A 27302-nucleotide genomic window follows, 5' to 3' on the forward strand; every position below is an offset into this window, starting at 1 on the left:
CCCTATACACCTCTGGGAAGCCAGTTTTTTATACTGGTCGCTCCTGGGATGCTTTCACTCCCTCCCGCTCTCCCTCCGACTCCGTACCCGGTGACCGGGGACCAACCCCAAGTCGTAGGTGGTGATAGCCACCTTCCCACCAGATAGTGGGGCCCCATTTATCCAGCCAGGCAAGTCCCAAGATTACTGCCTCAGACATTGAGGGGACCACAATAAACCTAAGGACTTCCCAATGCTTCCCCATGTCCATTCTAACTGGTTCTGTTATAAGAGTGGCTGGGGCTCCGCCCAAAAGGGACCCGTCCACCTGCTCGAAACTAATCGGCTGAGCTAAGCAAACAACCTTGATACCCATTCCCTCCACTACATCCTTACTAAGGAGATAGCAGGTACACCGAGAATCTATCAGGGCCTGGTATTCGCCTGTACAGCCCATATGTAGGCTTGTTAAAGTGATGGGGATTACAAAGAGGCAGATTGGCTCGCTTACCATGGGGTCGTCAGCGGGGTCCATGTTGCCATACTCCGTCAACCGTTCTTCAGCAGCGGCCGGTAGCTCTTCAATCGGGGATCGTTGGAGCGAAACCCCCTCCGCTTGACAAGCCACCCGTGACCGTTCCGGGGTCTTCTTGGGTGTGGAGCTCGGTTTGCTGGACGGTATTGACTGCCCTGCGACACAAGGACTGGACACTGCTGCCCGATGCCTGGGTCGGTTGCACCTGAAACATCTGAACACAGGTCGAAAGGCAGGCCCAGGACCCTGGGGTTTCCAACTGTCATCCCTTGGCTGCTCCACAGCTCATCTAGGGGTGAGTGGATCCTCTATGGCCCTCCGGAATTCCTGCAATCCCATGTCCAAATCAATTACCACCCGAATCCATTCGTGGAGGTGGTTTGGTATACCCCTTACCACACACGCTTGCCGTAGGTCTTTATCCAAACCAATCCGGAAGTGGTGGACCAATAAGTCTTCTGGCCATGAACGCAACTGGCTCGCTGCTCGCTGGAATTCCCACACATACTCCTGTATGGGCCGTCCCCTTTGTTTCAGACCCATTACCTCCACTTCCGCACGCTGGACCCAGGAGGGATCTTCAAATCTGTCCCACAACGCAGCCAGAAAGAGTCCAGCGTCGGCTAATTCCCCGACATGGTCACTATACATGTCCGCTGCCCAGGCTGCAGCCTCGCCCTGCAGGCTCGCTAGCACGGCCACCACCATTGCTCAATTAGACGGATAGAGAGAGGCAAACCGGTCCAGGGTGGCTAATAACGTGGCTCATAAACATTGCTATACAGTCTGGGTTGCCGTCAAAATGAACTGCAATAGGCAGCGGACCCCACATGAACCCTGGGTTGACCACCGACTCTGGGAGCAGAACCACCACTACCAGGAGCCAACCCATGATGCCCAGTAGTCACTGTCCCTGAGGCAGCATCCATCAGGTCCTGCCTTTGAGCCCGGGACTGTGCAGCTGAAACACCCACCCCAGGCGCCCCTGCTTGGAGAGAGCCACTGCGAGGAGGTATACGAAGTTTTGGGCTGGCTAGCTGGAACCTTGATGAGTCGGCTGGGACCCCTGGGCCGGGGTGGTGGCTCCGAATAGCCTGCCTCTCCAAACTGGTCCCGAAGGATGTCCATAGTATATTGGCCCGGTGCTGTAGAGTAGCTCCGCTCCTCCTCCTCATCTCCAGTCACCCGTCTCTCCCTCCAGCCAGAGAGGGCCTCCCCCAAGTCCTGACACATGCAGCCGGCCAGACTCTGGGCGATGCAGGGCAGGGCTTAGCCACCATTCCCCAGAAGACACCATAGGGCCTGTCTGCTGAGACTCACCCACAGGTTCCACAGGCTGCTGGGCCTTTTTCCTTGGGCCATACTACTGGCTGCTCCCCCCCTGCCTCTGCTGCGGTCTGCTGCGGTTGAACCACCAGCTCAGTAGCCTCCTGCTCTGTCACAATCCCTTGGGTTCCCTCTGCCATCTCCCGCACTCATGAGGAACCAGATAATGCGAACAAAAGAATATAATGAGTGCTGTCTTACTGTCAAAGTCGTCCTTTTTGATGCTCCGAATAACAAGCCAACAAGCAGGAATGAAAGACTGATGGTAGTTTTAATTTACTCCATACAAAAAAAAGACAGCACTTGGAGTGGATTGCTCCCAGTGCCTTACATAGGCAACGCACGCCTGTCCCACCCTCAGGAAACCGGCCTCACCCTTGTTAAACCACCCCACCCCTGAAGCCATCATCCGGTGCATCAATAAACAAAATAGAGTAAGCTGGAGCATTTACGTCCCTTAGTCCCGTACAGTTGCTCTCTGTTGCCTTGCAGGGTTGCTTTGTTCTTCACACAAAGCAGCTGAGCCCAGAGTGTCCATCTAGACACCACATTCGTTGGTTGTGCGACCCCAGTCGGCTTCCAGCAATGAACGACAATAGCTGACAGCCTCCTCCCCACCAGTGAGTATCGGCCCCATGAGGCGAGTGTTATGGCAGCAGCGACAGGCCTGGAGGCAGGTCAGGATTCAGGGAAGGCGTCTGGGTGGCGATGGAGCCATAACATGTGAGGGATGGCCGCAAAACGGCAATGGACCTGCGCCCCGCCATTTGTTGGCCCGGATGGGTCGGCCTTGCGGGGTTTGACACCCGACCCTTTCCCCACCTGCTGCGTGGTCCTCTTGGCCGTCCTCCCGCTGCTGCCAGTTGAGCTGAGCGAGCTCGAAGAGGTGGCAGTGAGCGAGCAGCCGTGCCCCTTTGCCGTCCTGCCGCTGCCCTTGGTGCTGCAGGAGACCTTGGGCTGCGAGGGCGGTGGCGGGTCAGGACCTCCCTCATCCCTGCAGCAGCATTCCCCGTTGCTGGCGCGAGCGCCCATGGTGCACCCAGCCTTGGCGCCCTCCTCTTGTGATGTCAAAGTGGCTGAGGATGTGGCGGGGGCGGTGGCCAAGCTGGAGGTGGCAGGGACCCCCGATGATGCTACAGTGGCTGCCACCAGAGCTGCTGCCTCCCGTCCTGCTCCCCCTTCCCACCCGTTTGGCTGAGGACACGGCGGGGGCAGCAGCAGGGCCGCACTGCTGCCACCAGAGCCATTGCCTCCATCCTGCTCCTCCTCCCCGCCCGTTCGGCAGATGATGCAGCGGGGCAGCGGCCAGGCCCGCTGGAGCCGCTGCCTCCCGTCCTGTTCCCCTTCCCGCCCATTTGGCTGAGGACACGGCGGGGGCGGCAGCCGGGCTGCGCCGCCGCCACCGGAGCCACTGCCCCCCGTCCTGCTCCCTCTCCTTGCCCATTTGGCTGAGGACGCGATGGGGCGGCGGCCAGGCCACACTGGAGCCTCTGCCTCCCGTCCTGCTCCCCCTTCCCGCCCATTTGGCTAAGGACGCGGCGAGGACGGCGGCTGGACTGCACCACTGCCACTGGAGCCACTGTCTCTCGTCCTGCTCCCCCTCCCTGTCCATTCGGCTGAGGACACGGTGGAGTGGTGGCCAGGCCACGCTGAAGCCGCTGCCTCCCGTCCTGCTCCCCCTCCCCACCCGTTCGGCACCTTCTGCCTTTCGTTCTCTTTCTCTTTCCTCACCTGGAGAGAGAGAGGAAAGAGAGAGAGAAAGAGAGAGAGAGGAAAGAGAGGAAAGAAAGAGGAAAGAAAAAGTAAAGAGAAAGAGGGAGAGAAAGAGGGAGAAAACAGGAAAAAGAGGGGGAGAGGAAAGAGAGAAAGGGGGAAAGAGAAAAAGAGAGGAAAGAGGGAAAGAGACACAGAGAGAGACCCTTTTGACATCTAAAATGAAGATAACACTGCATATATCCTTTACCTTTATTTTATATATACACAAATACATATACGTCTTTGGTTGTTCGGGTTTTCTCCCGCGTAAAATTGGAAGTGTCTTGGCGACGTTTCGACGAAGTCCCATTCGTCATCTTCAGGCTGGTGAAGATATATACAAATACATATACATACATACATACGTACATACATACACATGTGTGTGTGTATATATATATATATATATGTTTGTGTGTGTGTGTTTTCTGAGGTTTTCGAGGGTGTTTGTATGTAGGTCTTTGGTTATTCGGGTTTTCTCCCGTGTCAAATTTGGAAGTGTCTTGGCGACGTTTCGACAAAGTCTCATTCGTCATCTTCAGGCTGGTGTTTTCGGCTTCGTGCTCCTAGAAGCACGAAGCTGAAAACACCAGCCTGAAGATGACGAATGAGACTTTGTCGAAACGTCGCCAAGACACTTCCAAATTTAACGCGGGAGAAAAGCCGAATAACCAAAGACCTACACACACATACACACACACACACACACACACACAGAGTAAAAAAAAAAGGATATATGTAGTGTTATCTTCATTTTAGATATCAAAAGGGTTTTGCGGCTCCCAGTGTTTTCTTTTCGGTGGGAAACGTGTCCAAGTGGCTCTTTGAGTGTTTTGGGTTGCCTACCCCTGGATTAGGGATTGCTCAGGCCACTTCTCTATCTGACCGGCTATCTTGCGAAACTTTCGTATGTACTCCAGGGCAGGCCTGCTGGCTTGTTTTATTTTGTGGATTTGTTCTCCTGCTTTGAGGCCAATGGATGTGTTTTCAAATATTTCTCAGCACTAGGAGGAAGAGGTGGGGGTCCTCCAATTCAGGGGCTTGGTCATTACATAAATTATTCAGCCATTCGGATGCTTCTCCCTCTAAGCTGGATGCAATCACATCGACCATAGTGCATGGGTCTGGGTAGAGATAGGCCCAGCAGTTCAAATGAGAGCGCACTTGGTTGAGGAAGAAAATCAGCTTTTCTGGCTCCCCATCGAAGGTTGCTCTGAATGGTGGAGCAATTAATAGCTGCTGGGCCCCCCACTGTCTCTGTTGCACCCCCAGTTGCTGCTGGTCCCATCCTGACTGCTGCTGCATGCCCAGGGGTTGCACGTTCAGGGGCTGTGGCCACGCCCCCTGCTGCTGTAAGCCCCTCAGTGATTGCTGTATGTTTGGGGGCAGTGACCAATCTCCTTGCTGTGGTCGTCCTCCCACCAGCTGCTGATCTCCTGGCTTCTGCACCACCCCAAGTTGTTGCAAGGCCTATATTAGCTGTGGCAAACTCAGAGGTTGCTGACCATTCACCTGCGGGGGATGCCAAACTCCCCATTGCTGCAGAGGCCTCAAACTTTGGTTCCCTCTCTCTGTAGAGCTGGAGGCCCTGGCAGGGGAAGACAGGGTCTGGAAGCTGTCTGATCTGCAATGGAGGGGCTGTAGGCTCCTCTCATCAGGAGTTGATTTCTGCTTCTCATCTCTAGCTTTTCAAATCTTTCCAGTAACTCACCCGAATCTTCAATGGCAGACGACCTGGTAGCTCTCCACCGGTCAGCTTTTGAAGTCTTTGAGGGCAGCAAGGCAGTCTCTAGGCTTTTAGAGTCTCCACTGGGCTGGGCCCGGGCTGACACCCAGATCAGTTCTTCTAGCTGCTTGGGTTCTGTCCCCATCTACAAAAATTCATCTTCCCACAGCATGCTGTCTGTTGCTTCCTCCTCTAGGGTATCAGCAGCTGCCAGTCACTATCTTCAAGCAGGTTCTCTTTTCCCATGATGAAATTTTCCTCCTGAATCTTTGCCAGCTTCTCTCAAGCCTAGAGACAGTTCAGGACCCCAGGTTGTTTGAAAAGAACGTAGATCTTGGCGTGATATCAAGGTTCTGACTAATGAAACACTTCAAAGGACTTCCAGGCATTGTTTATCCTAAAAAGTCTTTAATCGTGAAACAAAGTGTCAGCACAGCATGGTGGATGCCAAGATCTGAATTCCCCTCCCCTGAGCACATAATATTCCACTCCTCTAATTTGCAGTCATAAATAACATTCTCCAATTAGTTTGAAAGGCAAAGTTTCCCTTCCATTCTGTAGCCCGCGGTTTATCTTAACTAATCCCCACACAAATTCTTTCTCCTCCCCTCCCAGCATCATCTACTTTAACTCTAAAAATACCACACAGCTTATACAGAGAACGGCTGCCTCTTCATATTTTATCAAAGCAAGAACGTCCAATGTTAGCAGCGTTGACACATAACTTCCTCTATGGTAGTATCAAGATAAATCTGATGGGAGTAAAAAGTTTAACCGAAAAGCCTAGTATCAGTGTAATGCCAAATCTTACAAAAATTAAATCCAGTGGTACTTAATAGAGAAATATGAACAATTTCTTAATATCTGCCATATCAAATATTTACTATGTTTGCTATTAAACTTGTTTTTATATTAAAATATTTGTACAGAACAGATGCTGCCTATAAATAATAAAGTCAGTGACATACAAAAGAGAAAAAAAATAACTTTTAAAAGACACCTTAATGAACATGGATTTATGTTTTAGTGCTATTTTTGCAGTCATCTCTATTTATTGCTTGTTAATATTCTATTTGCACAACATTTTGGCTAGTGTCTATTTTTTTCTATCAAGAACCACTTTGCATTTTAAAAATCATGTATTACACTGTGTTTCATAGGACAATAGGTTGCAAGTTGCTAAGCCAAAAACTAAACATATTTCTAAGAAGCACTTATTTCTTCTTGAATGTTCACCAGGCTAAATTAATATATATAGTATTTAAATTGTAAATAATTTTAAATTTTAAAAATGAGCTTGAACTGCTATGTAGCCAAAGCAGCATTGTTTATACCTAACATTGAATGGGTACTGAATGGGTACTCCCCATTTAATGCATTCTTCATGAGAGGAGATGCTAAGGATTCCCAATGAAGTCAAGTGGTTGGATCTCAGAATCTATGCTTTTTGGGATCTTTCCTCTGTGGAATACTATGCACGTAAAGGCATATGGGGATAAACATTTGGTGATTAATAATGGATGAGAAGTATCACAACTTGAGTTTTAACAGATTATACTTTATTATATTTTTATGAAAACTAGATGGGTTAATATAGATATTGATTACTTACGCTGATACTTTTATGATGGTAAACAGCCCAAATTCTTTAATATTTAGACTATACAAACTGTTATATGGATAAATAAAATGCTAGAGTACTTAGGAAACATTTTTATAAAAACACCAAGATAAAACACCACATAAATATTCATGCTGACTATGGTGAAAGAGATGAGGAACGGAACCAACAGGAAACTGATTCAAGGGAAAGTGGAAAGGGATATTATTATGAAGATATTGCACAATTGGATGAAATATTACTGTGGGACAATCATACTTGTGTATAACCCATATTAAATACAGCACATTATTGTTTTAACAAATTATGTGCATAGTAATTATGCTACATAAATTTGGTAGGATAATTAAAAATGAAAAATAGTAATGCCTCAATATGTTTTTTCTTATGATCAACACACTTAATTCTTTAGTACTTTTCATACCATATATAATATGGTACTAACAAAATAGTTTTAAAAAGTGAATCGCATGGAATATACAGACATACAAAAACTCAAAGTTACAGGTTTGACTTTGTAAAAAAATGAATTTGAAATTATATTGTATGGTAGTGCCAAGGTTTATAAATTGTTATTGAAATTGAACTTGGAGAATGAATATGTTGAAGCATTGCATGATCCAATAGGTAAAAATTTTTGAGTATAATAATTGCACAATGGACAAAGGGTTTAAACATATGGACGTGTGGGTGAAGGATTTAAAATTTACATTAAATTATAATTTAAAAGAATTTTTTTTATAAAAGGGGCGTTGTCTTACCTGAACGCCTTTTCTCAGCACGGAGATGGATAATCCACCATTGGGTTGAGGCTGTATTCCTGCCCAATCAGATCAGTCAGCCAAAGTTGCCACGCCTGTCCTGGACCACGAGATTCCCAGTCTTGACACGAGCAAAGCCATTGACTGACACCAAGACGTTTTGGCTCAACTATTTTGTCCCTAGCTATTAAGGTCTGCAAGGGTGGGTGTGGATTATCCATCTCCGTGCTGAGAAAAGGCGTTCAGGTAAGACAACGCCCCTTCTCCAGCACTGGAGATGGAGAATCGACCAATGGGACATACCAAAGCCTATTGTCCCTCGGGTTGGGGAATAGACTGGTCCTGTGTGGAACTTTGGTTTAGCACCTGCTGAAGAACCCTCCTACCGAAGGAGGCCTCTGCAGAGGAGTATTTGTCAATTTTGTAATGGCGAATAAATGGAGACGGCGATGCCCAAGTGGCCGCCTTGCAAACCTGCTCAATGGAAGCCTGCGTGGCCCATGCTGCCGAGGTGGCAGCACTCCTTGTGGAGTGAGCCGTGACGTGTCTGGGGACCGGCAAGGCCTCTGCCTGGTATGCCCCGGCGATGCATGCCCTGATCCACCTGCCAATGGTGGAGGAAGAGACCTTCTGGCCCCCAGAGGAGGGGTGGAAAGATATAAAGAGCGCCTCTGAACGGCGGAATTCCGCTGTCCGCGAAATGTAGTACCTTAGTGCCCTGCGGACGTCTAATGTGTGCCATTGTTGTTCTAGGGCGTGCGTTGGATTTGGACAAAAGTCCGGAAGGACTATTTCCTGTGACCTGTGGAAAAGGGAATTGACCTTTGGGATGAAGGGTCTAGTCGCAAGACTACCCTGTCCCGGTGAAAACAACACAGGTCTTTCCTTGTTGAGAGTGAGGCTAACTCGGATATACGACGAGCCGACGTAATTGCTACCAAGAATGCTACCTTGTGGGTTAGGTAGTGAATGTCGCATGTTTTAGTGGTTCGAATGGTGGCCTGGTGAGAGCTTGTAGAACACGTGGTAGCTCCCACGAGGGGAATCTGTGTATGGTTGGTGGCCTAGTGTTTGCAGCCCCTTTGAGGAAGGAGCGGAGTAGGGGATGCTGGCCCAAGGGTTCCCCAGGGTTGCCCAAAAGTATTGTTGAGAGGGCGGTGACCTGTCTATGCAGTGTGTTTGGCGCTAGTCCTCTCTCTAGGCCGCCTAATAGGAATTCCAGAATGTTGGGAATTGTTAGCTCCCTGAGGGACAGGCTCTGTTCAGAGCACCATGATTGGAAACTTTTCCATGTGGCCTCGTAAATACGGTTCGTGGATGGACATCTGGAAGCCTGTATAACCCTGATTACTCCTTGTGAGCAAAGTCCCCTAGTTAGGATTGACCGCTCAAGTGCCAGACGGCTAGTTGTAGCCATTGTGGCTCCGGGTGAGAGATCACCCCGACTGAGATCTTCTCTGGAGGAATCCGCCATGGATCCGCTAGAGAGAGACTTCTCAGGTCTGCGAACCAAGGCCTCTTTGGCCAATATGGGGCCACAAGGATTACCTCGGCTCGTTCCTGGAGGAGTTTGCGTACTACCGCCAGAAGAAGAGGTGGGGGAAATGCATATAGGAGCTCCCTTGGCCATGGGCTCCGTAACGCATCTGTCTGTTCTGCTCCCCTGGAAGGAAATCGGGAGAAGAAGCGAATCAGCTGGGCGTTGGATGGTAAAGCAAATAGGTCTACCTGAGGGCGACTGAAGCAGTGGCAGATCTCCCTGAAAATCCTCAGGTGGAGTTGCCACTCCAAGTGATCTACCATTGTCCTGCTCAACAGATCTGCCTGGGTGTTTGTTTCCCCTGATATGTGGTCGGCCCTTATTGAGGCCAGGTTTTGTTCCACCCAAGCCCCCAGTAGGAGTGCCTCAGACAATAGGGAGCGAGAGTGGGTGCCCCCTTGGCGATTTATATGAGCCTTGGCTGTCACGACTGTTAGAACTAATACGTGGCGACGTGTCAGCATGTCGTGGAAATGTTTTAGCGCTAGGTGAATGGCTCGGAGTTCGAGCCAGTTTATGTTGTGTCGGAGGTCTGCTGTGGACCAGCAGCCCTGCGTTCACTTGGTCCCCAGGTGAGCTCCCCAGCCGAACAGGCTTGCGTCGGTTGTGAGTACTATTCTATCCGGCTCCCTGAAGTGTGAGCCTCTGAGCAGGGCCAGTGATAGCCACCACTTGAGAGAGTGTCGTACTCTTAGTGGTAGTCCTACTCTTCTTCGGGATGCACTGAGTTTCTGTCTCTGAAACGGAAGCATGAACCATTGCAACTCCCTTGAATGTAGTCTTGCCCATGGGACGATTGCTATGGTCGAGATCAGCTTCCCTAACATTTGGGAAAGGCAGACTAGTGTTACTGACTGACTGCGGTTTACCTGTTTTACTGTCTCCCTTATGTTGTTGCGGCGTTCCTGGGAGAGGTACACCTTGCACTCCACTGTGCCTATGACGGCTCCGAGATGCAGTATTCTCGTTGTCGGGATCAGGTGGCTCTTGAGGAAGTTCACCGAGAAGCCGTGATCCTGCAGCAATTTTACTACTAATTTTAGATCCGCCTGAGCGTGACAGGCGGAGGGTGACTGGATTAGTATATCGTCCAGGTAACACTGGACTCTGACCGGTATGGTCCTTAGGTGAGCTGCCAGAACCACCAGTATCTTGGTGAACACCCTGGGAGCTGATGACAGGCCGAATGGGAGCGCTCTGTATTGGAAATGATGCCCCCTGTAGGCGAACCGTAGAAACCGGCGGTGGGCCAGAGAGATGGGGATATGTAAGTATGCCTCCGTGAGGTCGATAGACGTCAGGAAATCCCCTTTCCTTACGCTTCCTAGAATGGAGCGCAGCGTCTTCATTTTGAATTTGTGGTATGTTAGGTGAAAATTTAGTCTCTTTAGATCCAGAATGGCTCTCCACCCCCGATGGTTTTGGAACCACAAAGAGTATGGAGTAGAATCCCTGACCTCTCTGGTCCGAAGGCACCGGTTCTATGGCATGTATACTTAGTAGGTGTTGAACGGCCTCGTTCATGAGTTTTCTCTTTGTTGGGTTTCAGGGACAGGGACAGGGGCGGAAGCGGTTCGGGGGTTTGGAGAGGAATTCTAGGGAGAGTCCATGACGTACGGTGTCCCTGACCCATACATCCGTGGTGGTTTCCTCCCATTGGTGGGCAAACTGGGCGAGTCTGCCCCCTATGGGAAGGACTGAGGGGGAGTCATCTGGCACGGCAAAAGGGGCGGTTGTTCCCCCGAAAGGGCTGCCTTCCTTGTGCCTGCTGTCTAGGTCTTGTGTTTTGTCTCTCAGTTTGTCTTTCCTGTCTATCCTGCCTAGACTGAAAGGATTGCGATGGATGGAAATAGTTGAACCTGGTTTCCGTACGAAAGGACTGTTTCCTTCCGAAGAAACCGGGTCGTCTGTCTTGTTTTTTGAGAATGTGTTTGGGGACCTTGCGCTTGTCCTTGTTCTCTGTTAGGTAAGGCGTTAGCGCGTCTCCAAACAATCTGGTTCCTTGATATGGGGCTGAAGCCAATTTCCATTTGGATTTGGCATTGGCTTGCCAATGTTTTAACCAGAGAAGGCGTCTGCCCGTAATGTTTGACGCTATTGCTCTGGCTGAGAATCTGGCTGCTTGGAGTGTTGCGTCCGACGCATACTCCGTGGCTGCTACCATCTTGCTGAGTTCCTGTTGGGTGCAGATGTCCTCCACAGGTACTCGGCCTTGTAATTCTCGGAGCCAACAAAGTGTGGTTCTGGTGAAGAAGGAGGCAGAGGTAGCTGCTCTTGTAGCCCATGCTATTGCCTGGTGTGTTCTCCGTAGGTGGACTCACCCTTTCGGTCTTCGGCCTTAAGGGCTTCTGAAAAATCCCCTGATATGGCCGTGTCCAATATCAGGGGCCCTATGGGCTCGTCCACCATTGGTATTTCCAATGCTCCCTCCAGATCCTTGGCTACATTAAATAGCCTCTTGTCCAGATTGCTTGGAAGAGGGAGAGAGGCGGGTGATGGCCACTGTTTCCGGATTGCGTTTAGAAACAGAGTCGGGCAAGGTATGCGGTGTTGAGTGGTTACCTTTTCGGCGAACCTGGGATCGGCCTCCGCATCGAGTGGGATGGGTTCTGCTGGGGTCCCCTGACCGAGATGAGCTGTGGATTCTGCCTTACGCAGTATGGTGACAAAAAGAGAAGGGTTAAAGAGGCCATTAAAGGAAGGCACCTCAGGTGAGTTGTCTTCCTCTTCAGACATTTGGATCTCCTGTGACGTGCCTGGTTGGTCAAGGTAAGAGTCATCGGAGAGTGATGAATCTGAGGGGGAAGAGTGTCCCTGTTGGTCCTCTGCTTCCTCCTGGTGCCCAGATTTATGCTTGTGAATTGTCGGCTTGATGGTCTGGGCCCTGGTCTCAAATGCGCGGTCTACAGCTTGCGCTATTAAGGCCGCTAGCCGGTCCTCCGTTAGAGAAGGTGGGGTCGGAATTATTTGCTTCCCTGCTGCTGCCGGTGTAAATGTGGCCTCAGGGGGTCCCTGTGATCTACGTGGCGAGGGAGATCGGGATAGGGATGAGAACTCACCTGTCCCACCTCGCGCTGGAGACTGAGATGATTCTCCAGTTGACCAAACACCCAGTGGGGATGATGAGATCCCCAGTGGTAGTTCGGGAACTAGCCCCCCATTCTGGCTCTTTTCTATTCTGGCCCTTTTCTGGGCCCTGATGAATTCTTTTTCCAGGGCTTGGTGCCTTCTGATTGCCTGTTTGTCTGCCTTCCTGGATGACTTTTTGGCAGCCTTGAGCTTGGAGGCTGTTGAAACTTCAGAGCCCTCTGAACCAGGAGCTCCTGAAGTTGAAGGCAGGGCTCCAGTAGAGGGAATGATAGCTTCCTCCATTCTCCACTAGCGCAGGGTCACGATAGGGGAATCCCAGTAGTAAGAGAGTATATTCCTGGATAAGGACAGGCACACTACAGGGGGACGCCTGGAACCCAGGTACAGCCTCTGTGATAGATTTCAAATTAATGGCTGTGCACGGATAAGGACAGGTACACTAATGGGGATGCCTGGAATCCGGCTCAGATTGCTGTGGGTAAGGACAGGCACACGACCGGGGACGCCTGGAATCCAAGAATTGACAAGCCATATACTTACAGGCCCCCCAACGGAAAGGCCTGAGATCCGGATGGAGCCAGAGACATAGTAGAATTTAATCTGATTTGAAAATTAATCTGGTACTTAACTATAGGCGTGGAGGCACCAAGTCCTTGAAAGAGAGGTGGTAGAGGCTGTCTGCCTATATATGCCTTGCTCCTGTGTCCTTATTGTGTCTAATATGGCTGCTGCCCTCAGGAAGCTATTGCGCATGCGTTATAAGCAGGCGCACATGCGCAAGAGCTTCCTCTACTTGGCCAAGCCACGTGGGTCTGGGACAAAGGAGCCACGCGTGCGCTGGACTGCTCTGCTAATGGCAGCTGATTCAAATACTTCAGGAATCCTCTGGTGAGTGAAAGTGCAGATTCACTCTACCAGCTGATCCGCATCGCTCCGAGCAGTCTCCATTGTTTACCTTCCCTCCCCCCGCATGCACTCTGTTGCCAGAAAAACCGGTTTAACTAGCGTGGAGCTGTAGCAAGAATCTCCTTTCTTTCAAGCTCCGCTAAACAATTGATCCGTCTGCCTCAGACGGTTCGCTGACCAGCGAATGCCCCGGGGCTGAGGTTTGAGTGGGGGGAGGAGGAGGGGAAGGGAAGGCAAGGGACTGACCCCTTCCCAGGGAACTTGAGCTCTCCCCTGGGAATTTGACTCTCAGAGTTTTAACTTGAGAGTTTAAATTTAGAGTTTTGTAATCTATATAGAGTAGAATAGGTTAAGAAATCAATTGATAACAACTAATCTCTGCTAGGGTCCTTAACTGCTAGAAACAAAATAATCCACCAATGGGAATGAAACTGTACCTGCCTAGGAGCCAAAGTTGTACGTCTGGTCACTGGGCGAGATCAGTCAAGACTGGGAATCTCGTGGTCCAGGACGGGCGTGGCAACTTTGGCTGACTGATCTGATTGGGCAGGAATACAGTCTCAACCCATTGGTGGATTATCCATCTCCAGTGCTGGAGAATGATGTGCCATTTAACATTTATTGCGTATTTAACACCCAATAAAACTGTCAAAGATGTATGAAAGTATTTCATATGTCTATTGAAAATGTAAATGTAAAGAAGGAACTTTTGATGGACTATTGACAAAGCAAAAAAATTCTGGGGTAAGATTTATATTTTGATACAGAAGGGTCTTAAAATGAATATAAAAATCAAGCCAGAAACTTTTCTCTTAGGCTTGATGGACAAAGAACTTTAAAAATGTCTGGAACTTTGCTGTTATATATGTTGACAGCACAAGAATGCTTTTATGCACAAAAATGGAAAGATACTTTAACTCCCACAATGAATGACTGGCTGGAAAGACTGATGGAACTAGTAGAGATGGCTAAATTAATTGCCTTAATCAAAGAAAATAACTCATCCAGCTTTGTTTTTACTTGGAAAACACTTCTGGATTTTGTGCTTGAGATGGAAAAAAAATGAAACATTGACTTTCGGTTTTACTGATTAAGTTGGTTGTTATAGAAATAGCTAATACATATTAAGTGTTTAAAAGTAAAAAGTTGAGGCTGTGATGTTGCTATCTTGTTCTACTGTGTTAAAAAGAGTTGGAAGTCAATGGTTTTTTTTTTACCCTACACATCTTTCTCTTCCCTGTCCTTCATTTTTCTACTATTTTTATTTTCTTTTGCATTTATTTCTTGTGTCGTGTCCGACCCATCGCGACCCCATGGACAACATTCCTCCAGGTCTTCCTGTCCTCTACCATCTTCTGGAGTCCATTTAAGTTCACACCTACTGCTTCAGTGACTCCATCCAGCCATCTCATTCTCTGTCGTCCCCTTCTATTGCCCTCAATCTTTCCCAGCATTAGGCCCTTCTCCAGTGAGTCCTTCTTCTCATTAGGTGGCCAAAGTATTTGAGTTTCAACTTCAGGATCTGGCCTTCTAAAGAACAGTCAGGGTTGATCTCTTCTAGGACTGACCGGTTTGAACGCCTTGCAGTCCAAGGGACTCGCAGGAGTCTTCTCCAGCACCATAGTTCAAAGGCCTCAATTCTTTGGCGCTCAGCCTTTCTTATGGTCCAACTTTCACAGCCATACATTGCAACTGGGAAAACCATGGCCTGGGCTATACGCACTTTTGTTGGCAGGGTGATGTCTCTGCTTTTTAGTATGCTGTCTAGATTTGCCATAGCTTTTCTCCCCAGGAGCAAGCGTCTTTGAATTTCTTGGCTGCAGTCCCCATCTGAGGTGATCTTGGAGCCCAGAAAAATAAAATCTGTCACTACCTCCATTTCTTCCCCATCTATTTGCCAGGAATTGAGAGGGCCGGATGCCATGATTTTGGTTTTCTTAATGTTGAGTTTCAAGCCAACTTTTGCACTCTCCTTCTTCACCCGCATCAAGAGGCTCTTTATTCCTCTTCACTTTCTGCCATTAGAGTGGTATCATCTGCATATCTTAGGTTGTTGATATTTCTCCCGGCAATCTTAATTCCAACGTTTGATTCATCTAGCCCTGCCTTTCTCATGATGTGCTCTGCATATAAGTTAAATAGGCAGGGCGACAGTATACAGCCTTGCCGGACTCCTTTTCCAATTTTGAACCAATCAGTGGTTCCGTGTTCGGTTCTCACTGTTGCTTCTTGACCCGCATATAGGTTTCTCAAGAGACAAATGAGATGGTCTGGTACTCCCATCTCTTTAAGAACTTGCCACAATTTGTTGTGATCCACACAATCAAAGGCTTTTGCATAGTCAATGAAGCAGAAGTAGATGTTTTTCTGGAACTCCCGAGCTTTCTCCATGATCCAGCGTATGTTGGCAATTTGATCTCTAGTTCCTCTGCCTCTTCGAAATCCTGCCTGTACTTCTGGTAGTTCTCGATCCACATACTGCTGGAGTCTAGCTTGTAGGATTTTAAGCATAACTTTACTAGCATGTGAAATGAGTGCAATGGTGCGATAGTTTGAACATTCTTTGGCATTGCCTTTCTTTGGAATTGGAATGTAAACTGGCCTTTTCCAATCCTGTGGCCACTGTTGAGTTTTCCAAATTTGCTGGCAAATTGAGTGTAGCACTTTTACTGCATCGTCTTTTAAGATTTTGAATAGCTCAGCTGGAATACTGTCACCTCCACTAGCTTTCTTGTTGCTCAGATTTTCTAAGGCCCATTTCACTTCACATTCTAGGATGTCTGGTTCGAGGTCAGTGACCATCTCATTGTGGTTATCTGGGATGTTAAGCTCATTCTTGTATAGTTCTTCTGTGTAGTTTTGCCATCTCTTCTTAATCTCTTCTGCCTCTGTTAGGTCTCTGCCATTTTGGTCCTTTATCATGCCCATCTTTGCATGAAACGTTCCCTTCATATCTCCAATTTTCTTGAAGAGATCTCTGGTCCTCCCTATTCTGTTGTTTTCTTCTATTTCTTTGCACTGTTCATTTAAGAAGGCATTCTTATCTCTTCTAGATACTCTCTGGAATTCTGCATTCAATTGGGTGTATCTTTCTCTTTCTCCTTTGCCTTTCGCTTCCCTTCTTTCCTCAGCTATTTGCAAAGCTTCCTCAGACAGCCATTTTGCTTTCTTGCATTTCTTTTTCTTTGGGATGGTTTTAGTTGCTACCTCTTGTACAATGTTGCGAACTTCCATCCATAGTTCTTCAGGCACTCTGTCTATCAGATCTAATTCCTTAAATCTATTTGTCACCTCTACTGTATATTCATCAGAATATGATTTAGTTCATACTTGAGTGGCCTAGTGCTTTTCCCTACTTTTTTCAATTTAAGCCTAAATTTTGCAACGAGAAGCTCATGATCTGAGCCACAGTCAGCTCCTGGTCTTGTTTTTACTGACTGTATACAGCTTCTCCATCTTTGGCTGCAGAGCACATACTCAATCTGATTTCTATGTTGACCGTCTGGTGATGTCCATGTGTAGAGCCGTCTCTTGGGTTGTTGGAAAAGAGTGTTTGTTATGACCATCGTATTCTCTTGACAAAATTCTATTAGCCTGTGCCCTGCTTCATTTTGTAATCCAAGGCCAAACTTGCCTGTTATTCTGGTTATCTTTTGGCTTCCTACCTTAGCATTCCAATCCCCCATGATGATAAGGACATCATTTTTTGGTGTTAATTCTATAAGGTGCTGTAGGGCTTCATAAAACTGGTTAATTTCATCCTCTTCAGCACCAGTGGTTGGAGCATAGATTTGGACTATTGTGATATTGAATGGTTTGCCTTGGATTCGAATTGAGATCATTCTGTCATTTTGGGGATTGTATCCCAGTATTGCTTTTCCTATTCTTTTATTGACTATGAAGGCTACTCCATTTCGTCTGAGGGATTCTTGCCCACAGTAGTATACCTGATGGTCATCTGAGTTAAATTCACTCATTCCTGTCCATTTTAGTTCACTGATTCCTAAGATGTCGATGTTCAGTCTTGTCATCTCTTTTTTGACTACGTCTAGCTTGCCTTGATTCATGGATCTTACATTCCAGGTTCCTATGGAGAAAAAATCTTTACAGCATCGGACTTTCCTTTCACCACCAGATATATCCACAGCTGAGCGTCCTTTCGGCTTTGGCCCAGTCGCTTCATTCTTTCTGGCGCTACTAGTACTAGCCCTCTGCTCTTCCCCAGTAGCATATTGGACACCTTCCGACCTGAGGGGCTCATCTTCCAGCGTCATATCTTTTTGCCTTTTAGTACTGTCCATGGGGTTTTCATGGCAAAGATACTGGAGTGGTTTGCCATTTCCTTCTCCAGTGGATCACATTTTGTCAGAACTCTCTGCTATAACCTGTCCATCTTGGGTGGCCCTGCACGGCATAGCTTATAGCTTCATTGAGTTACGCAAGCCCCTTCGCCACGACAAGGCAGTAATCCATAAAGGGGAAGCATAATCAAATTATTAAAAGAAAGATATATTTTGTTTTTATGATCAACACACTTAATTCCTTAGTGCTTTTCATACAAAAGTACATCATATGATACTAATAAAAAAGTTTTAAAAAGTGAATCACATGGAATATGGAGACATACAAAAAATCCCTACATTCATTAGGAATTGGTAATATGCATTAAAATCAGTGAAGCTGATCTTTAGTAGTGTAATTCATCAGGAAATGTAGCTTTCTACAGATGGTTTCTACATTCACTTCCGAAACGCATTTTAAATATTTAGAAATGCAGTCGCAATAGACTATACACTGTCAAACCGTACTTTATAAAAAATGCTAACAGGAACACAGGCACTAAAAATATAATTTAAATTCTCAGTATTTCACAGAGAATTTTAAAATTCATCCCTGTGTAAGCAGAAAGCAGCTGCATATGGTTTATTATAGATGACAATTTCTGTGATGTAAAACAACTGTGCTTCCACTAATTAATACCAGAATTACATACTCTACAACAGTGATGGCGAACCTTTTAGAGACCGAGTGCCCAAACTGCAACCCCAAACCCACTTATGCATCGTCAGGTGCCGGGTAGGTGTGGCCCATTGGGTGGGTGTGGCTGCAGTGTAACAGCAAATTGGGTGGGACTAAAAAGTTCAATCAATCAATTCTAACTTTGCAATATCTTTTTTTCCCCCGCGAGAAGTTAAAATTGACTGATTGATTGAACCTTTTTTGTTTTTGCACACGGCAGCGGAGGCCTAAAGCGAAAAGGTTTTATAAATCTCACCTGAAGGCCTAGGACTGGGGTGACAGCGCGCGTGCCCACAGAGACGGCTCTGAGTGCCACCTCTGGCACCCGTGCCATAGGTTCGCCACCACTGCTCTACAAGAAATAGTGCTGAGAAATCTATATGGAGTTTTTTTCCCTCCCATTATATAGTTATACTTAAGTAGCGACACCAAGCTTCATTTATCCACAGGAACCCTTTAATCAAATAAAATGTATTTCTGTCATATCTGGCTTCCCCCATTGACTTTGTTCGTTGAAAGCTGCTGGGAAGATCCAAATGGCGGATCACAAGACCCTGGGAGACTGCAACTGTCATAAATATATGTTGGTTGCCAAGCACTTGAGTTTTGATTACTTGACCATGGGGATGCTGTGATGTTGTAAGCACGAGGACCGGTTGTAAAATCACTTTTTTCAAAGCCATTGTAACTTCAAATGGCCACTAAATGAATAGTTATAAATCAAGGGCTACCTGTACTGGAACATTGTGCCCCCAATGTAAGATCTGCAGCCACCCTTTTAGCCTTGCAAAAAGGCCTGAAGACTTGGCTCTGCCAAGTGGTCAAGGACTCCGGTGGTGGTGTGTCATTCGGGAAGTAGTTAAGAACTAGATAAGACTCCACCTTTCTCCACGTGCATCTTGCTTTCTTCTTCCCCAGTTCTGTCAATTTTAAATCAGATTTAATGTTTTAATGTTTTATATTGATGTTTTATTGATTGTAAGCTGCCTAGTAAGCTTTGGTGAGATGGGTGGCATATGAACTATAAATAAATAAAGGGATCAAGAGAGGGCGAGAGAATGATTACTGATAATTCTTCATATTAATCAGAACAAATTTGTAATCATTTGTATTTTTCATATTCAACTTTGCTATAGACAATGATGCTACTGAATATTATTTGTGGAAGATATAACATTGTACCGATTAACAATTACAGATAAAACTGTAAATTCTAATAAAACAATCTTTATATGAAATATAGGACATAAATTAACTGGCTTGGGATAATACTGTGAGCACATTGGCAATTACACTTGGGAAAAGTATTTGATCCCATGCTGATTTTGTACATTTGCCCACTGACAAAGAAATAATCAGTCTATAATTTTAATGGTAGGTTTATTTTAACAGTGAGAGACAGAATAACAACAAAAAATCCAGAAAAACACATTTCAAAAGTTATACATTGATTTACATTTTAATAAGTGAAATAAGTATTTGATCCCCTATCAATTGGCAACATTTCTGGCTCCCAGGTGTCTTTTATTCAGATAACGAGCAGAGATTAGGCGCACTCTCTTAAAGAGAATGCTCCTAATCTCAGTTTGTTACCTGTATAAAAGACACCTGTCCACAGAAGCAATCAATCAATCAGATTCCAAACTCTCCACCAGGGCCAAGACTAAAGAGCTGTCCGAGGATGTCAGGGACAAGATTATAGACCTACACAAGGCTGGAATGGGCTACAAGATTATCACTAAGCAGCTTGGTGAGAAGGCGACAACAGTTGCTGGGATTATTCGTAAATGGAAGAAACACAAAATAACTGTCAATCTCCCTCGGTCTGGGGCTCCATGCAAGATCTCACCTCGTGGAGTTTCAATGATCATGAGAACGGTGAGGAATCAGTCCAGAACTACAGAAGAGGATCTTGTCAATGATCTCAAGGCAACTGGGACCATAGTCACCAAGAAAACAATTGGTAATACACTACGCCGCCAAGGACTGGAATCCTGCAGCGCCCGCAAGGTATCTCTGTTCAAGAAAGCACATGTACAGGCCCGCCTGAAGTTTGCCAATGAATGTCTGAATGATTCAGAGGAGAACTGGGTGAAAGTGTTGTGGTCAGATGAGACCGGGCGAGCTCTTTGGCATCAACTCAACTCGCCGTGTTAGGAGGAGGAGGAATGCTGCCTGTGACCCAAAAACACCATCCTCACCGTCAAACCTGGAGGTGGAAACGTTATACTTTGGGGGTGTTTTTCTGCTAAGGGGACAGGACAACTTCAACACATCAAAGGGACGATGGACAGGGCCGTATACCATCAAATCTTGGGTGAGAACCTCCTTCCCTCAGCCAGGGCATTGAAAATGGGTTGTGGATGGGTATTCCAGCATGACAGTGACTGAAAACACACGGCCAAGGCAACAAAGGAGTGGCTCAGGAAGAAGCACATTAAGGTCCTGGAATGGTCTAGCCAATCTTCAGATCTTAATCCCATAGAAAGTCTCTGGAGGGAGCTGAAGGTTCCAGCTGCCAACGTCAGTCTTGAAACCTTAATGACTTGGAGAGGATCTGCAAAGAGGAGTGGGACAAAATCCCTCCTGAGATGTGTGCAAACCTGGTAGTCAACTACAAGAAATGTCTGACCTCTGTGATTGCCAACAAGGGTTTTGCGAAGGGGTCAAATACTTATTTCACTCATTAAAATGCAAATCAATTTATAACTTTTTTGAAATGCATTTTCTGGATTTTTTGTTGCTATTGTGTCTCTCACTGTTAAAATAAATCTACCATTAAAATTATAGACTGATCATTTCTTTGTCAGTGGGTAAACGTACAAAGTCATCAGGGGATCAAATAATTTTTTCCCCCACTGTAAAAGACATACTGATGTAGGAGAGGGCCTAGGAAGCTCTTGGTTCAAACAACCTGGCAGTAGCCGTAAGCAAGTATTTCTCCTTCATTCTCTCCCACTCTATAATTAGAGGGTTATTATAATTATCAATGCATTCTAAATTGCTAAAAGCACTGGACAAATGCTACACAAGTCCTACTTCAAATATTAAGGCAGAATACCAAATTCATTTCTACTACTAGATAGGACAGTTTGATCCTGGGATGTTGCAAGAAATAAGAAAGATGTGATATTGTATCTGGATCTTCATTAATTCCATTTCCAACATAACTGAAATTGGGCTAGGAAGAACTACGAAAAACTAAGACTCATTATGCTTGACATTTATTATGTCTTGATTAGATAATATAATTAAGTTGATTCTTTTCCAATTTGCCACAGCTACTTTATTTAGTGTGCTTTACCAATTTTTTGTAAAAAGATGTATTTTTGCTTTTGTGTCTTGGTGCAATTATGGTGGAAAAATTAAGGTAGCAACTGTATTTTGGTAGCAATATCTTTCACAATTTGGTCTTATATGTGAGAAGAAAGTATTACAAAATGTATAAATTAAGGCAGAAATGATCAATTAAATGTTATTCATGCCAATCCTGCTCGATTTTACTATCAGGAACAATTATCATTTTCAGATGTCAGAAACCCATGTCATAGAAAAGATAAAAATACAGGTAGTCCTTGAGTTACGAGTGTAATGGAGCCTGCCCATTGCACTTGTAACTCAAAAACTTGTAGAGTGAATCTCGTACCTCAAACGAAATTACTCCCTTGCTCGTTAAAATGCACACAGCTCGTTAAGCGAACATGAGGTATCTCAGGGTGGGGAAGGCCATGGAGGGCTGAGTGATGGAACAGGCCCCCAAGTCCTCTCTGACCCACTAAGATACCGCATGCTTCCCCACCCTTCCTGCCACGCCAGACTCACCTGGAAAAGATCCGTCTCCTCTCTGCTGTGGTTCCTGTTGCTGCCCAGATCTGAGGCTGGAGGATGCTTCCGCGCCCCACCCCCTGCAGCCCAATCCGGTCTCTAGAGACTTTTTCCAGGCCGCTGCCGCCTGGATCTGAGGCCGGAGAATGCTTCCACAACCCCCCCCCACGGCTCAATCAGGCCTGAAAGACACCTCCGAAGCCCGGATTGGTCTGCCTGGGGGTGCACGGAAGCATTCCCTGGTCTCAGCAGTGGCCTGGAAAAGGCCTCCAGCGCCCGGATTGGACCACTGTGGGGCATAGAAGCGTTCCCCAGCCTTAAATCCGAGTGGCAGTGGCCTGGAAAAGACCTCCAAACTCTGATCCAGCCTCTGGAGGGACGTGGAACCATCCCCCAGCTTTGGCCCCATGCTCTGTTGCAGAAAACAGAGGCCTAAAGTATCATGAGATCATGCAAGATCAGTAGCGTGAGATCTCGCCCCACTGATCTCATATAATCTTGCGTTACTTTAGGCCTCCATTCTCTGTGAACACACCGAAGGCCTGGAGCAGCCAAGAAAGTGAAGGATCTCGATCTTTGTAGGGTGAGTATTGCAGGCTTGGTGCCTAGGGAGACCCGGGGTGAGGGTGGGGAGGGAGGGAATAACCAAGATGAATGTTGCAGAGCCAATGCGGTCGCTCGTAAGGGCGAACTGCTGTGGTGCTGCAATATTGATAACTTTGGGACTTGCTCGCAAGCATTAAGGGGCGCTCATCACGTAACTTTGAATGAGTGTTAAGTGAATGCTCGTAACTTGGGGATTACCTGTAATGTTTTTCCAACATTAATAGAAAGCAGGGCAAATTTTAGTAACAGACACTGCAACTGGTGTAAATGCCAAACGCCTGAAATGCAATCCCATGAGTGCAGGGGTGGCGTGGCAGTCATAATTTCAAGGATGGGTTATAAATAACTTTTTTTAAGGCTGTCATAACATTAAACAGTTGTTAAGTGACTGGTCATAAGTCAAGAACTACCTGTATTATGCTGTCCTTTATTCCACTTAACAACATACATTTATTTATTAGTATCCCACCTTTATTATTTTTAGAAAATAATTCAAAGCAGTGAACATATCCAACATATCCTCCTATTTTCCCACAAGAACCCTATGAGGTTGATTGGGCTGAGAGTGACACTTAACTGGCTTTCATGGTTAAGGAGGAACCTGAACTCAGCTTGGTGTCTTAACTACTAGACCAAACTATACTAGAGTTCTGTCTCAACCTGATTTTCTGTTTCTTCAGTTCACTTATTCCTTGTCCTGTTGTATCAGAGGTCTCCAATCTTTTGGGCACCAGGGACCGGTTCTGCAGAGAAGGGTTTTTTCACGGACTGGAGAGTACATGGCTTGTGTGCTGCCTGCATCCCATGGATGGGGCTTTGCTTGTTTGTGTGGACCGGTTGCTGGTATGCTGCGGCCCGGTACCGGTTCACGGACCGGGGGTTGGGGACCCATGTTACATGATGAGAACTTGTTTATAATTATTGAAATTTAAGATGTAAATAGTCCAACTGCTATCTGCAATGCAGAATCCAGACTACAAATAAAGTATTGTGTCATAATACCTCCTTTGAATGATTCCAAACTTCAGGTTGACAGCTACAAGTTTGAGATTCTAGTATTGTACTATACCATCTAAAGTCATATTCAGATCACATAGCAACTGTTTTGTAAGTTAAAAAATACATTTATTATGTCATAAGTATGTTATAAACATATCTTAGTTAAATCTGATCATTGATTATATATTAATAAATAACCTGACCAAAAATGGACCTAGGAACAAACTGTGAATGGATTCAGGTATACTGAATTATATCTGAAAGGGAGTGCATTTAGGTCTTTGAGTTCAGCATCCAGCTCAGTAAAGGAATGAAAATGATGGAATAATTTTTTAGACACAAGTCATAACATACAGAAAAGGTTTTGAGTATATGTTTTCTTAGGTTGGCATGTACTTTGACAGAACAAAAAAACATGCATTAATTCACAATTAGCCATTAATGACCTGACTGTGTTTTTCTTCAGCATGAAATACTTTTGTGTGAGAAGTAGAAATGGTGTTGGAAAAAAAGAGAGGCATATATTTGATAATACTGTCTAACCCACTTGTCATATATTATTAATTTTACATTATGAACAAAAGTCATTTTGCATTTTACAACAGTACCAAAACTATACTTCAACCATAGACAAGAATATTTGCATTAATTTACAGATACACAGGAGAAGGGATAATGTGTAATATTAAAAACATTTTTTCTGTATTAGGATCCTTTAATTTGGAAGGCTGTAATCTTTTTCACTGATTAAATCAAGAAGCATAATTATTTTCAGACAAGACTATATGAGATTTTTATATAATGCAGCAGCAATCACACAAAGGGAGGGATCAGGTATCATGTATTTTCCTTGGACATATGATTATATCACTGTAAAATGTCCTTTTAAGTCATATTTAAAGCTACATTTTAAAAGCAAGTTGGAAGAATATGCATGTGGTTTTGTGGCCACTATATGTGTACTACAGCTTTGGATAACACTGTATGCATTCTGACAGTCTACCCAGAAGACCTGGGGGAGGGGTGTGTGCCTTGAAGCAGTCTAAACAAACATTCAAGTGGTTGAGGTTGCTTCAAGGAATTGATCAAAAACTAATGGCTTTGCTGAATTATTTATACCATCCTATCCTACTGCCCGGGTTTTAATGAAAGAATTACTGAAACTGGTGCCAAGTTCTTTCCTACCAAAATTGTAATTCAAAGATGCTAGATTGGAATATTATTTTAAACATGGAACATCAATAAATAAAAGTAGCAATTCAGCAACTCTGCTCACAACTTATCACTTGTGAAGCTTGTTCAAAACCAAAATAAAGTTTATTTAAAGAAAAGTAAAACATTAAAAAGACAATCTGCTTCAAATCTGAAGTAGTTTTTAAGGTAATTTCCCATTGCCTTCTTCCCAAAGGTGCTTTTTCAAAAGGCAACTGAACTTTGTTTTTCTTTGAAGACCTTTTGCTTCTCATCCAAGAAGCAAAATGTCTTCAAGAAAAAACCAAGTCCAGATGCCTTTTGAAAAAAGCACCTATGGGACAACTATGACCAGGATGACTATCTCCATAGACACTGCCTTCTTCTAGCATGTTTTTTCATGTTTCAATTTAAGTTTCCTAATGGCCTCCCATCCATCTGACCCCTCCCTAGCTTTTCAAATGAGTCAAAAACATATCTGACTTTTATGGCATTTCATATTACCTGAGGAATTATTCTTTGCATAAGAGTTTGTAGTAAAGCTACAATCATATACATGCAGATCTGCCAAGTGTACATAGAAATGTACAGAACACTTGCCATTCATGATTTTGCCACCTATACTAATTCCTATCTCAATTTTCCATTGATCCTTTTGCAAATCCTTATATAGACAAAATGGAACTATGAACTATGAACAAAGTATTTCCTGCTGAGAGTGACGAAAAAAGAGGCTCTTTTCATTGCGCTCAGAAGGAAAAAATACTAAGGAGGAAGAGGAAATAAGATTAAAAAAATTGGAGAATGTTATGATGAAATCCTGACTAGGAAGATTTCTATCTCATTTTATCAATGCCACCAAATCAAGCAAGAACCCTGCCAAATGCTCACCTTAGGTAGGATTCCTCAAAATGTTTAATATCGATTCCCAAGGTCGATGGGAGACCCCAAAAGTTGATAATGTTCCTGTTAATATTATTATTCGTAGTTCTATTAGTTATAGTAGTATTTATTAAATTATTTTCATATAATGTTTGGGGATCTTCATGAAGGGGTCGATAGGACATCTTTGCTAGGATCTATTACTGTAATAGCAACTCTTAGTAAGGGACCACTTTAAGAGCTTTCCTTTTTCTTAGGTACCCAGCCAGCAGCCCACCGCTCATAAAAGAGGGAAAACCCCCCATTTAGGAAGAGCCTCTCGGGGGAAGAGATCCTTTCTTCCCTCCCCAAGCTTAAGAGCCGAGCTATATACCTCTCCGGCCCCGACCGCCGCTCTCTCTCGCCGCGGCCTGCGCTTTCCGCCACAGCTCCCCAGCGTGTGTCGCCGCCACTTAGTTGTCTCCGGACTGGAAAGGCAGAATCCCCATGGCGCCAATGCACCTCCTGTTCCAGCGACAGAGCCAGTTGGCTAAACGCGTACAGCAGCGAGCACAAACCGCAGCCCAGACACAGCAACACCACTCGCGCCAGCCGCCGCATTCTCCCGCGGCCCCAGCAGCCAGCTGCAGCCGGGGCCTCGCCAGGAAGTGCCAATCCCAGCTGCGGCCGGCAGCGGGAGTTCCGCCGCAGAGCGACGGCGCGTCGCCAGCCGCTTTGAGAAACGCGGGAAAGGGGGCCGACGCAGCAAGAACGACGACGGCGCCACTTCGTTCCCCGACGCTAGAGGAGGAGGAAGAGTGGATAGCACTCCGTGATGGAGGATGGCGGCGCCAGTTAGGTGGCTCGACATAAGCGAGGAGAACCGAGCGCCTAAGGTGGTTTGGAGGCGGTGGCAGTGGGTGGGGTCCGCTGGGCCTTGTGTCTGGCTGCTTGAATAGAGTCAGGAAGGCTGCCGAAGGCCCCTCCTGGAGCGGAGACGTTGACCTAGAGCAGGGATAGGAAACTCAAATTTCATTGAGGGCGGCATCAGCATTATGATTGCCCTCAAAGGGCCAGATGGGCGTGGCTGGAGGAGAGCCGAGGGCCGGCAGGACTCCTGCTGGACGGGGCTGGTGTTGCTGCCAATTCCGGCGCTGTGTCTTTGTAGGGCAGTGGTTCTCAACCTTTTTAATGCCGCGACCCCCAACCGGTCGTAAGTCGAGGACTACTCAACTGGTTGTAAGTCGAGGACTACTCAACTGGTGCAGCACCCTTTGCAGAATGGGACTTTTGGCGGGCTCAGCAGGGCAGAGGTAGCCTGGACAATTCCTGTTGGCTTTTGAAAGCCAATAGAATAAAAGGGAGTAGCACAGCTAAGGAAAAGGGGGGGGGGGAAATGGCGGACTGCATTGTTTGGCGACCCCCGTTAAATGGTTGCTCGACCCCAAATGGGGTCCCGACCCACAGGTTGAGAACCACTGTTGTAGGAATGTGTGTAGGGCGAGGCAGGTGGCTGGGCAGTGTGGCCTGGCTGGGGAGCCCCGAGGTGCGCAAGTGTGGTG

The 27302-nt window shown here is 46.1% G+C and overlaps 1 protein-coding gene across 6 annotated transcripts in view; it reads right to left on the minus strand.

Moving 5' to 3' along the window:
* The window catches only part of GXYLT1 (glucoside xylosyltransferase 1), a 64136-nt gene extending 37385 nt beyond the window's left edge, over nucleotides 1-26751 (minus strand). The window contains exons 1-2 of one of the 6 annotated variants that reach the window (XR_005556391.1): nucleotides 26135-26751; nucleotides 25771-25845 (exon numbers count right to left, since the gene is read on the minus strand). Coding sequence is in view for 5 of the 6 variants with exons in the window: in XM_039340680.1 (XP_039196614.1) it covers nucleotides 25771-25845; nucleotides 26135-26361 (302 nt within the window). In the remaining variant the exon portion in view is untranslated. Of the gene's footprint in view, nucleotides 1-490; nucleotides 3518-25770; nucleotides 25846-26134 lie in introns of those variants that run through there. The other 5 variants (XM_039340680.1, XM_039340682.1, XM_039340681.1 and 2 more) reach the window with 5 other exon arrangements.
* Nucleotides 26752-27302: the final 551 nt, after the last annotated feature.

This window comes from Crotalus tigris, unplaced genomic scaffold (assembly GCF_016545835.1).
Source record: "Crotalus tigris isolate CLP2741 ecotype Arizona unplaced genomic scaffold, ASM1654583v1 scf7180000017753.6788120, whole genome shotgun sequence".
NCBI lineage: Eukaryota > Metazoa > Chordata > Lepidosauria > Squamata > Viperidae > Crotalus > Crotalus tigris.